Source organism: Salminus brasiliensis, chromosome 1 (genome assembly GCF_030463535.1).
Source record: "Salminus brasiliensis chromosome 1, fSalBra1.hap2, whole genome shotgun sequence".
Lineage (NCBI taxonomy): Eukaryota > Metazoa > Chordata > Actinopteri > Characiformes > Bryconidae > Salminus > Salminus brasiliensis.
The window spans coordinates 86256829-86272796 of NC_132878.1; the positions used below are offsets into that span (position 1 = coordinate 86256829).

Consider the following 15968-nt stretch of genomic DNA (forward strand, 5'->3'; position numbering starts at 1 on the left):
TAAGAGTTTAGATAAAATGAGCTGCTAATAAATACTGAAGTAAAACCACTTTATTTTTAGTATCAGTTTCTTTAATGATGGATTTTGCACTGATTGATTTACTTAAAATGACTTTTATAGTGTGTTTAATATCTTATAATCCAGTCTGACTCTCGTCCCTGACTAATCAGCTCCCAGCTCCTTTACAACACTGCTAGTCATTTCCTCTGTGTGTGTGTGTGTGTGTGTGTGTGTGTGTGTGTGTGTGTAGTGGTACACACTCTGGTCTGATTTATTTTGTGAGGTGAAAGAGATATGATTTGGGATTATTATAGTGTGTGTATTAGTGTCAGCATTCACCTCCACACTGTTCTGAAGGTGCTTCAGTGATAGTTTGCTAAAATTTTATATAATTGTATGTTTTGAAGCTCCACTGTAAAACTCTTTTACCTACCTTCTGAGACTGTCCGCACTGCAGCCGGGTGGGCGGTAACGCCTTGAGGACACCAGATGGCGCCCTGAACACTGGTTAAAACATAGACCTGAACCTGGACTGGTTAAATTAAAATAGCCCATACCCAATCCAGGAAAATATGCATGCACTGCTTGTTTGAGGTGTATCCAAAGATTGCTGAAGATAGATCAAGGACTTTGTTAGATCAGGGACTATGATGGCATAACATTGTGGAATCCATTCTTCCCGCTGTCGGTTTCCCATGCCACTGGCTGCAACACCAGCTCGAAGCATGATGAATCCACCCCTGTGCTTAACAGTAGGAGAGGTGTTCTTTTTATGAAATTCTGCATATGGTATTCTTCTACAGTTGAGCTATTCTGTGGTAGGACCGTATACCCAATGAAAATCATGTAATGACCGTTTAATATGCCCTGTATAAGTCATGTACATATCTGTGGCATTCGTGAAAAAGCATACACCACTTTAAATCTACAGTTCTATTGTTGATGTGTCGCAATTACTACATTTATCTAACTGATCTATTAATAACGTATGTATTGCAATTACTACATTTATCTAACTGATCTATTAATAACGTATGAATTTAGCATTTAAGGAATAGTATGGTAAGAAAAGTTTTAAATGTGCCCTAAAACTGCATATCTTGGCACAGTTAAAAATAAAGAAAAACAAAAAAAAAAACAGAAGTACCATAAATCTTAGTTTGTCCCTAAAAAAAAAAAAAAATTCGACATAACCAAAACAAAGCTGCAAAACAGGCCCACTAGCAAAATCATTTAGAAGCTAAACTCTTCAGCAGAACATGGAAGTGAGGTTGGAAAGGCTAAAAGCTAATGCTAGGCCACCTGGAGAAGGAAGAACAGCTGACTGGAGAGGAGCAGACCAGAGGAAGCACCGCTGCAGGTATTCAGGAGGGGAAACTGGGGGAGTAATAAACCAGAGGATCACTGCGGAGGGAAGCCTGTGAAGTGAGCGGGTACTAAGTGAAAAGCTGACCCAACCAACCGGCTACAACCTCTTAAGCTAGCTCGTCGCACTTCGTGCCAGCAGGTCACAAGGAGGACAGCAACATTATCCAGGAAAATTACAGAATAGTTACAAAAATATTGCAGTGTTCTAGCTAGAAGCTAGGCTAGGGCAGGTTTAGAGTATGTCTCAGTGCTGTAAACCAGCCAATCTGAGCAGGGGCCACTGTAAAAAGAAAACTAGTATGTTTCATAATTAGGTTAAATAACAGGGTTATAAATAGGCTAGTAAATGTTGTAAAGGTGCAGTACAAATGCAGTACAAATAACAAAAAAAACAAGGAATTTAAAACTAACACAATGACATTAATAACCACTATTAGATGAAGTTTAATTGGGGACACAGTGCTGTACACAGAAGATACACACAGATATAAAAGCATGTGTGCAGAACTGAACAGAATGCACTGATTCCACAAGTTCTCAGATACCTGTACATATTTTGGTATTCAACACCTTTTTTAAACCGAGTCATTCATGTAAAGCAATAGTTTACAAAAATAAAAACTTCAGGACATGCAGCTTAGTAGTAGCTTATTGACCCAAACTGTTCCTCCTCCAGGATCTTTGGGCTTTTCCATCAGTTGCACTAAAGTGATCTGACATACAAGACTTACTATTGGTTGAACGTGCACTTTATTATTTTTTTTTAATGAGCATATTCCAAAAGAGCCATTCACCAACAGTGGGGCCAAATATATACACATACTGATTCTTCAGTAGTTTTGTGTGTATGGCATCGTATGCTCTTTTAGACAATACCAGGAGGATTTTCTTTTCAAAATAGGCCTTTGACTAAATCTAGTTTTCTATAAAAAGGTAACACAAACTCCATTCCAGAAAATACTGATAAAGGCTTGTTCCTCAATTTCCATCTTTATAATTTATCTTAATAAAATCATACAATTTTATCCACTTTCCATTGCAGATTTTTGTTCCACGCACTCCAAGTTGGCTGGACTGTACAATTTGTAATGAATTCAGTACTTTTCAGCAGCTTTTGTTGGACACAGTCACTAAACTGTTAGGGAAACAGTAAATACTGCTCAGTAAATGTGAGCCAAACACATACAAGTTTCTGTCACGTGTACAGTGTAACCTGTACGCTAGCATGCTAGCACACTAGCACACTAGCATACAGAACAAAAGGTAATACAATTTTTAACCCTTAGAGGGAACAAAATGTAGTTTGAGGAAAATACATACGTGTCATGCACTTCTTAGGTAATATTAAAAAAATGTAATCAGTGATGAGTAATGTACAGCTTAACATGGACCCTTGGGCACCTCCAGTGATTGGGGATCCCTTCATTCACACTGCTGCAATAGAAAAAAGAAGAAAAACAAAATCAAATCTGCTTCAGTTCTACTCAAGGCAAGTTACTGAGGGAAACAAACTGGACATACAATGGGAAAACAGGGGAACTATTAAGCAAGACTGCCAGGATAAATATGTATAAAAATAATCGCATGGCTCATCATTCAACAGACCAACTGCTGCAAAAGCAATGTTTCTATAAGATGCACGATCCATTATCATCATGTTTATAGTATAATACTAGTTAACGGACATATTACAACCAAGTTACAGCCACTTTGCGCCTTTCGACAGATGGTCAGGTTTTTCACATTCAGTTGAGAAATGCTGCAAAGTCTCTTCTCTGAAAATGGCAGTTCAGATTGTCACTAGACGTAATAAAGCACATTTTGGTTCTGTAACTAAGTCACCGTTCTCACTGGACAATACTCTGTAGAGGTCAAGCCAAAGTAGCTGTGACAGGCACAGTGCTTACTTCAGCTTCAGTAGTGTACGTAGGACAAAGGCAGGATGCAGCAACAAAACATGTAGTGCATTTCGTAAAACGTTGCCGCCATGGTCACGCAAAGCTTCTCATGAATAGCTATAAATAAAAGACACTTAGTAAATAACAACACTGTATGTACAAGTAAACTCTAGTCCACATTATCTGTTCCATTGCTACAATAAACACATCTCTTACAAAACATCCACACACAGTCTTCAAGTAGCTTGACCTTCCAAATCTTCAGGTTCATCTTGCCTTAATCTTCTTCTGCTATTAAGTCTTTACGTTGATCCAGCTTTTGCACCTTCTTGTTCTTAAGAAAGTAACTCCATGTGTTTTACTTTCTCTTCAGATTTTACACTGTGAGGGTCATTATTTCCATCTGTCCGTCCCCCACTATCTTCCAGCTTTTTATTCTGCCCCTTACATGGCCATGGTGGTCAGATGCTGGTGGCCCAGGAGACCTTTGCGGCCACCGCCAACTCCAGGATGCGTGCCTGCCCCGCCATGACCACAGTACTCCTGCAGGTTCTGCCGCAAGGTGACCAAAGCAGAACCTAGGCAGGCCCGGTTAGGTGCAAGGATTCCGCCAGGCAGCTGGATGAGGACAGTAGCTACTCCTGCCATGCCATCATCGGTGGGCTCCAGAGTGATGGGCCCCACTTTGAAGGAGGAGTAGGAGAAGCCCAAGAGCTGGGAGAGGAAAGGGTCAGAGCGGCAGAAGTGCTGATAGCTGCCGTGCGAGGCTGGATGGTGGTGGTGGTGTGACGTTGGGTTGGTGGTGGAGCTGGGAGTGTAGTGATGGGCATTCAGGTAGTGCAAAGGAAGGTGCTGCCCACTGTTGCCTCCATTCAGGGCAAGGTGGTGGTGATGGTGGTGGGTTGCCGTACCAGTGTTAGAATCATGCTTGTAGGTCGGAGCCCCAGGTCGCCCTCGCTGCCCGACAACCACACCACCCAGCTTGCCCGTCCTAACGTGAGCCAGGGAGACTGCCCCTCCGCCGCCGGCCGACGGCAAGTAGACAAGCTGCGGCTCCTCGGGCTCCAGATAGACAGTGAGCTTTGCAAAAGGGCGGGAAGCCATCTTGGTCATCTCTTGGATGTGGCGGCGCTGTTCACGGCGAAAGTCCAGGAACTGCTTGACCTTCCAGAGCAGCACACACACAGACAAGAAGAGGAAGAAGCACGAGAAGAAGACGGAGAAAAACACAAAGAGATCAATGTGTGCCTGGTCCTGGCGCAGGAATAGAAGTCCCTGTGACTCTCCCTCATGGCTGTCCGTGCCCACGCCGCGCAGCGCAATGTAGAACCGACTTGACTTCAGAGAGTGTACCTCGTGGGGGAAGGTGATGACGACTCGATCGCGAACGCCACGTACAATCAGCACGGTTTGTGGCTTCCAGACAGTAATGTACGTGATAAGGCCTTCAGCTCGTTCTTCCCGCACCTCCCTGTCTGGGCCATGCGGTTTTGCATGCAGTCCAAGCAGGGCTGAGGAAGAGGAGTTTGCGTTCACCTTCAGCGGAGACAGTGCTAGAGGTGCGTCTTTGTCTCCCCGGGCCATGGTGGCTGAGGTGAGCTCATCTTCAATCTTGATCGTGTGAATGCCTGTCTGACGATCCACGTCCACAATGAAGGTGTCATGGGAATTGGACACGTATACCTCTACCTCCCCGAAGGTGACGTCTATAGTGACACGGATGTCCACATTGGTAAATTTGGGCTGGGCTGCAAAAAACACTGTTCGTCCCATTGGCAAGTTGCGGATGTTGGGCTCGTGGAAGCAGTTGACTTGTGATGTGGGGTCAAAGCAGCATTCGTTGTCCACGTTAAATTGCCTGTAGCATTGACGCCCGTTTACTGGTGTGCCGGTGAATGAGTCTTTGCACTTGGCACACTATAAAAGACAAGAACATGGCAAGAGAATGATGCCGGAATGATTACCAAGTCATACTTTCCTGTTGTGTATCGTATGTAACTGTGTAATTTTAATATTGTCATATAGTCATATAGCATACATATGAACATCTAGAAGCTAGCTAGATTGACAGCTAGAAGTGCCAATCCTAGAAGACCAGAACAAGACCAGCACAGTTTAATTATTTCCCTACTCAAACACACCTGGTTCAAGTTAGTTAATCAGCAGGGTTACTTGGTCGTTCTACATCTCATATATCAAACTTTGCTCTACCTCTGACCAGTTGCATACAGTTTTATAAATATGACTATTGGGCTTATAAATTTGACTATTACGTAGTCTTGATTTTTTTTGTATTCAATGACAAGAGCCTTGTTGATCACCCACTTAATTTACATCGCCCCAAACACTTCGTAAAATTATTGTATGGAGTACCATTATTCCAGAGAACACAGTTTCACTGCTTTACAGCTCAATGCTGGTGGAAGTATACAAACTATGCTTCAAGCGAACAAAGGGTGAGCAGGGCAGCCATGTTGCACACATATTTGCACAATATTTGCACAAAGCAAGTAGATCTTGGCCATTGGAGTTAGGTCTCATTTATGTTGTGTTTAATTGGCCACCGTTTTCTTCTGTTTTAGACACAGACGATGCTGGAGGTACAGCAGGGAATCCTACCACTGACGTTAAGCACAAACAACAGACTGACCCTCAACACTGAAAGCTCCTTATGACCTTAATGGCATTAGTTTTCATAAAAATAAGGAAATCAGGAAATAATTTTGAATAACCTTTTCTAGTACTTGGGAATGTCACCATAGGTTTGTTACAATATAATTGGTAGTCAGACTGGAATGTAATACACTGAATTATAATGAAATGACAATGCCTACTGTTGTACTACTGGTGTGCCACAAAAAAGAGAAAAAATACCTGTTGTTTGTAACACTCCTTACGGTCATTCTGTGGGCTGCTAAGACAAGATGAAGTTTCTGTATTGTTTTGGCAGGGACAACCTGTACCATCATGCTCATTACAAGTATCGGCATGTCCGTTACACTGACACCTTAAGACAAGAAAAAGAAAAAAGCACAACCAAACCAATATCAGCATACATGAATGATCTACATCATTTTAAAAAGCATCCATATTCAGATATTTACTGTATCTTAATAATAAGCTTGTCCTATGTAGTTTACAGTTCATTACTTCAGCAGAACTCACTTTTCACACTTGCCCTGCAGCAGAAAGTAGCCCCCAAGGCAGCTTTCACACTTGTCCCCAACACTGTTGTTCTGACAGCTCACACACACAGCATTATCCTCAGTAGGACCCTCTGTGAGCCACTGTATAATCTGAAAGAGTCAGCAGATAACGTTAGAGCTAAGAAGGTGAGAGACAGAAAGACAGAGAGAGACAGATACACAGAGAGAGGGACATACACTATCACGGTCCAGTGGGTAGTCTTTTGGGTGTTCAAGGGCCAACTTGAGCTCTTCTTTGGAGAGACATACATCACTGTTTCCCCTGCAAAACTCTCGACAGGGTCGACACATTCCACCACCGACGGCTGAGCCTACATACAGTGGCTTACACTTCTCGCAGTGCTGACCCTGAGAAAGAGCAATATGACTTGAGTGCATTCAACTTATTCATATATTATACGTTCTGCCAGGATCACTCAAGATAACGACATTAAGAGCTTGTTTATCAATTAACCTAAAATCCTGTCATCATGGTTGCCACAGAAAATGGAGATGAATTATATTAAATCTGTGTGTGCAGAATGGCCTTTTCATTTGATCAAGCTTCAGATTACATGTGCCAAAACAAGTCTACCCATTACTCCAGGCATTTCAAACAATTATGACTTGGTTTCTTATTTGCAGATACATCAAGCCCTTCATGCCAATCTTTTTTGCCTTACAAATGGTACAGATGGTGATTCCACCGTAAATATTTTTGAATGCTAAAATCAATCAATCACAACTGATCACAATAATATTCAGTTATGTGCAATGCGCACGCCGTAATGTTTTTCCAATATTATTGTTTGTCTATTCTTCTTCCTCCAGGCATATTTATGCAATGAGATCATTTATAACTCTGAACAGAATTGGATTATTTTGATCTGATGCACTAAATCATTTTTTAAAAGAATCATCATAAAAATGAATGAGGTGAGAGGTTGCAGATGAACACGGCTTGTGAGTCAGAAATGTTACATTTACTGGTTCTAGTTTATTTTAGCTTGAAGCAAACAGATTAAAAAATCTAAAATAAATAAATACATAAAGAAAGAAATAAAATGCTACAAAATATGTAATACCTTAGTGTGGTTGTGGCACTCTAGGCAGGCGTCCAGCTGAGTAACACTCCTACAATTGCTGTGCTTGTTACAGCGGCACTGAGAGGAGCAGTTCTCCCCAACAAAGCCAAAGTGACACTGGCACACTCCTGGTGACATACATGTGCCATTAACACAGCCCTGTGCGCACACAGGCTCACACTGCCCGGACACACTGAATGGGGAAATGGAGGGGGAAGTGCATTTATTAATAGAAATACTGTAGTTAAGCCTTATTTTAGTAATCAGTTATTCTAAAAGTGTAGCTACTTTGATGGTATTTATTACACTGCTTGAAAAGCACTGTACAGTCTGAATCGCTCAACATACAGATTCCGTTCAAACTGCATTTCGAAGGGATTGGCAGCGAGAGGTATGCTTTTTATTTTTGGAGTTGATCAGATTTGACATTTTTAATAAATGTGTGTTCCATTGATGTCTCCTCAATTTACATACATGACAATTTGTGTGTCCCTTGGATAAAGGGTCATCTAAGCAATGAAAAAGAACCATAAATGAGGACAATCATAAAGTTTTGAAGTATTTAAGAATTTAATCTGTTTAATAGCCATAATCAGCTGTTTAACTAAATATTTCTTAAATACCTGCACCAGTCTACATGATCTTGGTTACCCCACCAGTGACTCTACATACTGAATGGTCAACTAAAAATGAAACTTATGATGACGGGTAACAAAAAGGACTCCTGTCCATTCCATTCAATTTAAGTTTTAGTAATTGCAAATATAAAGGAATTGCTGAGCTTACCTGCTGAGTATATAACCCTGTCTACAGGTGCAGTGATAGCCATCAAGCAGGTCATGGCAGTCCTGGGTAACATTGCATCGGTGGTGTCCATTGGCACATTCGTCTTCTTCTGGACAGTGCAGGAATGACCAGCTGGCATTGTGCTGAGGGCAGAGAGACTCACTCACACCTATAAAAACAAAGACAGAAGAAAGTTTGGTTCAGTTCCATTGTTATTTTTATATATTTTTGTACTAAATGTGAAAATTGAAGAAGAAACATCTTTAAAGAAAGAAGAACTTCCTCTAAGAAAGCTGTTTTCCAAGTGCCATTCAGTTAATGAGGCTGTATGACACAGCTGGCAGGGCTCCACATACCATCTAACCCTCCTTGCAGGCACCGTCCTGCCCCATTGCCACCGCGGGTCGCGCACCAGCCACACTGTGGCCTTACAATGCACTGGGAGCACTGGGTGAGCTGGGAGCATTGTGGAGAGCAAGAGTCTCCTCCTGAGAGCAGGCGGCCACACTGACCAGCCTCACAGCGTAACGGAACAAATGAGGGACTCATACACTGAGATGGGGAGAGGGAGAAAATAATACATATAGTAAACATGCACATTTAGAGCATTAGACAACATGTATAGAGCTAGTCCTTTAAGTAACATTTAAAGTGTAACTATAAATAACCTGTGTGTGTGTACCGTCTCACCTGCTGAAGAGCCATACTCCACACACAGTGCTGCCAGCCCCCATCAGAGCCACGGGAGCTCAGACACTGACTGCAGGTTTTAATTTGGTTGCAGGGCTCAGGGCAGGGCATAGGGGGTGAAGACTCCACCTGCATAGGTGACACATTAAGCAGCGCATAGCTAAAACACGTCCAGTCATACGTTGGATTCACACTAAGAATGCGTCTGGTCTCTCCTGGGAACAGAAAAATAATGAACATAATTCAGTGTTTCTATATTAAAACACATGAAATATTAGGAGATGTTTGTGCATGGATAAAAGATAAGGCACTATGTATACACACCTGTGCGCTTAAACTGACGCGTCCACATACACTTCCCTGAGGCTGAACACTTGGGGCAGTCTGAAGCCTCACAGCTGGTTTCAGTGCAGTTGCTGGACAGGAAAATCTCCCTTTGATTGATCCTACAGTCATGCTCAGAGGTGCAGCTCACAGAGCTGCTGATACATGCTCCTTCTGGACAGTTGGTGCACCACTTACAGTGTAGAGCAGGCTGCATGAGAGAGAGGCAAAAAGATATGAGTATCTGATCTGAAAACAGATGCCTTGGATTTGTCATGAATGTACAAATAAAGTAGGAAACAAGTAGCCTAGTGCTACTATTCAGTGTTCCATCTGTCTTACTTGTCCAGGGCTAGAGAGTGTTCTCGGATGTCGGGCCAGGCACTCACTGCAGGTCTTCAGTCGACGACACTGATCAGGGAACAGTGGAGTAGGGGAGCAAGGGGACTGGACAATAGAACAACCTAGCCTGAGACAGAGATGAACATGGAGGGGGTGGAGTAAGAACACACATACACAGAAGAAAATGTAGTGAGGGCATCTTAAAATATAAACCTAAATAGTCCTACAAAACAAAGTGTAAAATATTATCTGGGTGTGGTACTACAATTTCAATTTGCACACTTGATTGCCATCATTCTGCCCAACACTGCCAATGCTAAACACCTTACTAATGCTAAACACAACAGTGCAAGCAGGGAAGAAATGAGAGAAACATATCATTGCTGTACATTTTTGAATTTTTCACTTTTTGACATAATGGAAATCAGGTTGTTCCTTACATAGCGTCAAAATGGTGATTTCTGTCATAATGATAAATGGACCAATAGAAACGCTCCAACATTACTTTAAATAAAATCTTCCAATCTGACTTTCACTGAAAATTAAGAAGGTTTTTTTCTTTCTTCTGTAAAGTTGCTGTTTGAGATGTATGGTTTTTGCCTAACAGCCATGATACACAGACTGTCTTGTTTAAACCTACTAAATTGTAAACATTAAGCTGTACCTCTCTGCTGTGTCTGAGGAAGCACAGGTGCCTCTGCACCACACACAGCTACCAGTGCTGCTGTTACAGGCCTCAGGGGTGGGCAGCAGGACACAGGGGTCAGAAGGCAGAGAGAGAGTCAAGAGTCGCCCCAGCATGATTCCATTAAATCCACCTGACAAAAACAGGCGGCCTCCCCAGCCTGCCATGGCCAAGGAGATGGAGCGATTTACTGCTTCACCGACTGAAGATACTGGAAATACAAATATTTTATTGTGACAATCAATGACAATCATTTGCTCACATTTGATCAACACATAGAGAAGGAAGTGCACATAAATCACTAAGCATTAAAAAAAGTAATAATAAAAAATAATATAGCAGGTATAATAAAAACTCAATCCATTTGAGTACTGGCACCTGCATTTGTTGAAACTTGTACGTGTCCCTTCACATTGAATGAAAACTACATCTAAGTTTTTATTTGCCTCAGGGTGTAATAGATGCACCAATAGGCACTAGGTGTTTTGTTTTTAATGCCAAACCATTCAAACTAAATAATGGGCTGCTCTGCGCTATTAAGTCCTTGCCACTTGTCAACAGTCAATACAGCATTTTCAAATTTGGTCCTGAAAATTAGAAAACTTGCAACAAGGTGACTTTTTTGTGTTCTGTGAAAACACAGTTTCTCAGCTTCTCAGAAAGAGAACAATCTGTTATTTCTACCAAACGTTTGCTTATTCTCCTTACTCAGAATAGAAGGCGTGTCATATAACCAGAGGTGACAGCAAACGTCAATAACAGTGTATCTGTAGAATCAACCCTTAAGAATTTGCCATCTCAGTCGTGATTTCTATGTCATTTCAATTTCTACCTCTTTCCCATGTATGTGGACACCCTGTTCTTAATTTTCTGCCCAGGGTACTCTCCACTACCTTGCTACCCATTGCGATGCTGTCCTACTCTGGATCTTCCCATTGTTTCATTCAGTGTCCTACACTCACTTTTCATCATTTATGGCTCGATGTCACAGTAATCAGAGCACTTTCGCATTATTTTTCTCCAGTAATTCTTGTCTCTGTTATTTGTTCTGCTATCTGGTGTCGACCAGAAGAGGATGGGTTCATCTGTTGAGTCGTGGGCCCCATTTACACCTGCATGTGAAAATCTTAATATATAATGCTGCTTTAACATATGAGGTAGCAAATAGCTTATTGTTTTGACTCCAGAGCAGGTGTTTGTTGAGATATTTATTGGCCTAGATTGTACATTTGGCAGGAACACTGAATATATACTGCAAATACTGCATTTTAACTACCTGTAAAATGCTTGACTGAGGAGTGTGGGATGCATTAAAAAGAGTCCCAAATTATGCATGCAGCCAATATGAAAGCCTACACAGACTAGTAGTATAGGAGCATACATCTGGTGTAAACTAGGCTAAAGCGTGCAGAACAAACTAAGCATTCTTCATTTTTAAAGCCTTTAATTAACACTGCCTTATCCTGATTGTGGGATTATGGTTATAACGCCTTCCAAGCAGAACGACAAAAAGCATTCCTGGTCTATTGTTCTTCTGTCCTACTGTCCTGAAATGTCATCACTCTATAATGTAAAAGTAGTACCTGGCTGAATCCAAGTGTTGCAGTTGATCTGATAGAGGTAGACGCTGTTGCTATAGTCTTCTGCTCCTGTTCGGCCACCGACTATCACCATGGTGTCTTTTAGCAAGGCTGCCGCATGAAAGAAACGTGAGAGAGGCTGGAGAAAAGAAAACAGTCCTGATTAGCCTGAAGTTTACCTTCTTTTAAAGGCAGCAAAAAAATAATAAATCAGTTGGTCTCTGGCTACCTTATTTCCCCTAGAAGGCACCAGTAAGGACCAGGTGAGGTTAGGGTAGTAAAGGCTGTATAGTTCTCCAGAAGGTTCTACAGCTTCCACATGAAAACGATAACCACCGAAAACATAGACAGCATCAGTCTGCTCATGATATACTGCAGAATGTCCATACAGACCTAAGGAAAGAAGAAGAGAATAAGAAGGAGGAATGCACTACACTACTACACCAAACTACACTACTACTCCATATTTGAATTTAATTATGAGCTGTTTGTGCAGTGTGAGGATTTTACCTGTAGGTGGTGTGCCAGTGTGTGGGGCAATAGTCCAGTTGCCAGTCTCTGGGTTAAACTCAAGCAAGTGGTGGTTGAACCCATTCTCTGGGGAGTAGCCTCCAATCAGTAGCACAGACAAGCCCCTGCGTACTGTCAGAGTGTGACCAGCCACAGGGGGCAGCACTGAGCTCTGAAGGTGAACGTAAATGGGTCAAAACCTTTGTTTCAAGTTTCAATTCAATGTAAATAAATAAATAAATAAATAAATAAATAAATAAGACAGGCAAATGAGACATTTAAAAGAGGGCTCTTCACCTCATACTTGCTCCACACTAGACTGCTGAGATTGAGGCTCCATGTGTCATTTGCAACACCCTTTTGAGTGACTCCACCCACCACAAGCATCAAGTGATGAGTAATGGTTTGAGTACCAGACAGATGGTCATGGATGGGTACCACAGCAGAGGCATGGTGGTAGCGTGGCATAGGGGTGGAGCCTTCTTCCAATGAACTGGTAAGCATTTGAGTCCAACGATGCTCAACCACAAAGTACCTAAGCAGATCAATACGTTGTCAGTTTTCAATGTATATTAATATGGTGGGTACAGTCATGTTTACTCAGTGATCTTTCTTTACGTTTCCAACCTGTAAACATTCCCCAGAATTCCTTCTGTGAGAGAGAGGCCTCCATACATCCAGAGAGTGCCTTGAGGCCCAGGAACCAGTGAGTGGCCCATCCTGTGGAGGAACCTGTGAGATGGATTCTGTGGGTGGCAGGGAAAAACGATAAAAGAACATCATGGTTTCTAAATAAATAAATAAATCAATCAATCAATCAATCAATCAATAACTAAATAAAGTCCTGTTGATTGAAACATGCACATTTTCACCACTGGGCTGTAAAGTATTACATTATCTTATAAAAAACAAGCATCTTATTATGAAATATAAATAGAAAATATCATAGAAACTGAGACGAATAACGAATACACTTGCAATCATTACGGTTTCATATTTTTTTTCTGCCATAATCCGTATTTCTAGTTTCACCATTTCCTTTCAGGTTTATTCAAGTTTATTTGGCACATTTAGTGAAAGGTACACATGAATATATCCCTGAAATCATAATCTGTAGAGGAAATTTTGATACCCAATTTCCCTAGTTGAGGTTCAGACGTTTAACATAGCGGAGAAGGCTGTTGATGGTTGTTTAAGTATATATGTGCATTTAACTTGGAACAATGCTATGGAACAATGTTATTTATTGTTCTATCAATTGCAAATTGACTACTCTGCTTCGAGGTGCAAGTTATTAAACATTACATAAGCTGCCATTTTTCACGTTGATCTGATAACAATGCGCTTGAAAATGACATGCTTGTAATTCCAACTTCAGAAGTGGGAAGTAGGATCTCCCCACATAAACAGTGTAACATTCACGAAAGTGAAACTCAGTACTCATTTCAAACTCTGGGTTACACTAGGTAGGGCATGGTTAAAACGATAATGTCTCTCACCGCTGTGAGCTGTGTGTCCAGTAGAGTCTCCCACACCAAGCTGTTTGGGTCTGAGATGGAGGAGCAGTTAGATCCAGCCCAGCCAACTGTGCAAACACACACTCCAAGAGTCTGTAATTACATAAAACAAAAGTTATATATACATATATAAAATCCAAAAGCTGGGACAAGGAACACTTTACCACCAGAAAGCTGATGCCAGGCAAGTAAGCAGGTATCCTTGCTAGGCTAAAAGCTAAACGTAACCATACATCAGATCAACCACACATCATTCGGTTATAGGCAGCTAAAAATTAACACTCTCCAACTGCACACAACACAGAGATGACATCAACAGTATCCTGTAAGACTGATTGGAGCCACATAGCATAACATACCATATTCTGTGTCACAGTGACATAAACCAGCCAATGAGATAAGATAAAATAAGATAAGATAAACCTTTATTAGTCCCACGTGGGGAAATCCTCAGTGTCACAGCAGAAAGGGATAGCAAGACACTCAGATGCAAAAACGTAGATAAATTACCACTATATATACACACAGTATAAATAATAGAAGTAAAAAAGCTATTTTATTACATTAATAGTATTGTAATTTTATTACAATAACAGTACTATTTACAGATTATTTACAGAGCAGAGCTAAACGTAATCGTAAGGAAAATCAGTGAGTTTCATTCTGAGGCAAAAAAGACCAAAAAAGAACCAAAGACTTTAAATATATTATATATATATATAACTTAAAACACATAACAAATAATAAATACAGCCCATGGTAACTATTAAAGGCTTGTTTATTATTTTATTACATTGCAAGGATTTGTTTATGTTTTAGAGCAAAAGACAAGCATATCCGCTAATGTGTTAAGGCTTGAAATCAGATGACCTGGTAATTGGTTGTATACCTATGCGTGTTTACTGTCAGTGCTTTGAATCTGCAGTGTTACAGATTGCTAAAATGGCATTATTACTAAGGTGGGGCATCATTCAAATAGTCTTACCTTTTATTAAAACTGTCGAATGAAATCATACACAATAAATAAAATTAATTGCTCAGCCCTAGCTAAAGATGACACTCAATAACGAGCTCTCTCACCGTGTTGCAGATGCCTCTGCCCTCTTCCACACCACAATTCCCTGGGCAAATGAGTCGGTCACAGAGCGGTCCACCGTACCCACTGGGACATTGGCAGATCCCATCACGGCACTGAGCCATGCCTTGGCATTCAGATGAGCCATCAGTATCTTCCCCAGGGACTCCCTCTGTACAGCGCCGTACCCAGAACGAGGCATTGAAACCCTGAGGATGGGCCAAGGACACATTTGCCTCAAAGTAGACAGAGATCACACCTACAACACAGAAAAAGTGTTAAAAATGTAATTTAAAAGACATTTTAAAAGTACAAAAAAAGTTTAAAGACAGGACTATAAAGGTACTGTATGATCAGACAAGCATCTAATACAGAGGGTGATATATATTACCAGATGTGGCTTCAACTGTGATTGGTTGATTTCGGCTTGTGCCACAAAAGGCTCCAATCAGGTTGTGGTCCGAGTGCATCACACCATTATTCAGGAAACGGGGTAGTCCATCAAAAACGTATACATACGAGTTCTGCATGAGACAAATGAAGCAACATTATCCTGCTGCAGTAACAGTGACTTCACCACATACACGAATGACTATGTAATAACCTAGTAGCATAACAACAGAGACACTTACTGTGCATTGTGTGTAGGAGTCTGGATGCAGGGTCAATGCCACAGGTGGGCAAAGCTGGCCTGGCATACAAGGTGCGAGGTCCTGGGAGACAGACAGGACCCACAGACAGTGTGAGAGACCACCCTGACCCCCTACTGCCCCACGCCAGCCAAGAGAGGATGAGAGGGGCAGTGTTGAGGCAGATGAAGATGACAGGACTACAGAGCGACCCTGACACTGCCTGAAACATGTGCCATTGTTCCTGTAAGAGAGGGAAAAAAAAAATATAGACCATGCGTCAAAATGTGTCTC

At 41.4% G+C, this 15968-nt stretch overlaps 1 protein-coding gene across 2 annotated transcripts in view; it reads right to left on the reverse strand.

The window, feature by feature from the left end:
• Nucleotides 1–1792: 1792 nt before the first annotated feature.
• megf8 (multiple EGF-like-domains 8) overlaps nt 1793–15968 on the reverse strand; it is a 29821-nt gene continuing 15645 nt past the window's right edge. Inside the window, exons 25-45 of one of the 2 annotated variants that reach the window (XR_011980611.1) lie at nt 15678–15918; nt 15437–15569; nt 15051–15304; nt 13953–14063; nt 13081–13199; nt 12751–12988; nt 12454–12625; nt 12173–12336; nt 11947–12082; nt 10343–10574; nt 9679–9805; nt 9337–9547; nt 9013–9227; nt 8679–8874; nt 8323–8491; nt 7537–7729; nt 6650–6820; nt 6432–6562; nt 6141–6273; nt 3483–5183; nt 1793–3383 (exon numbers count right to left, since the gene is read on the reverse strand). Coding sequence is in view for 1 of the 2 variants with exons in the window: in XM_072691839.1 (XP_072547940.1) it covers nt 3711–5183; nt 6141–6273; nt 6432–6562; nt 6650–6820; nt 7537–7729; nt 8323–8491; nt 8679–8874; nt 9013–9227; nt 9337–9547; nt 9679–9805; nt 10343–10574; nt 11947–12082; nt 12173–12336; nt 12454–12625; nt 12751–12988; nt 13081–13199; nt 13953–14063; nt 15051–15304; nt 15437–15569; nt 15678–15918 (4819 nt within the window). In the remaining variant the exon portion in view is untranslated. Of the gene's footprint in view, nt 5184–6140; nt 6274–6431; nt 6563–6649; nt 6821–7536; nt 7730–8322; nt 8492–8678; nt 8875–9012; nt 9228–9336; nt 9548–9678; nt 9806–10342; nt 10575–11946; nt 12083–12172; nt 12337–12453; nt 12626–12750; nt 12989–13080; nt 13200–13952; nt 14064–15050; nt 15305–15436; nt 15570–15677; nt 15919–15968 lie in introns of both variants that reach the window. The other variant, XM_072691839.1, reaches the window with a different exon arrangement.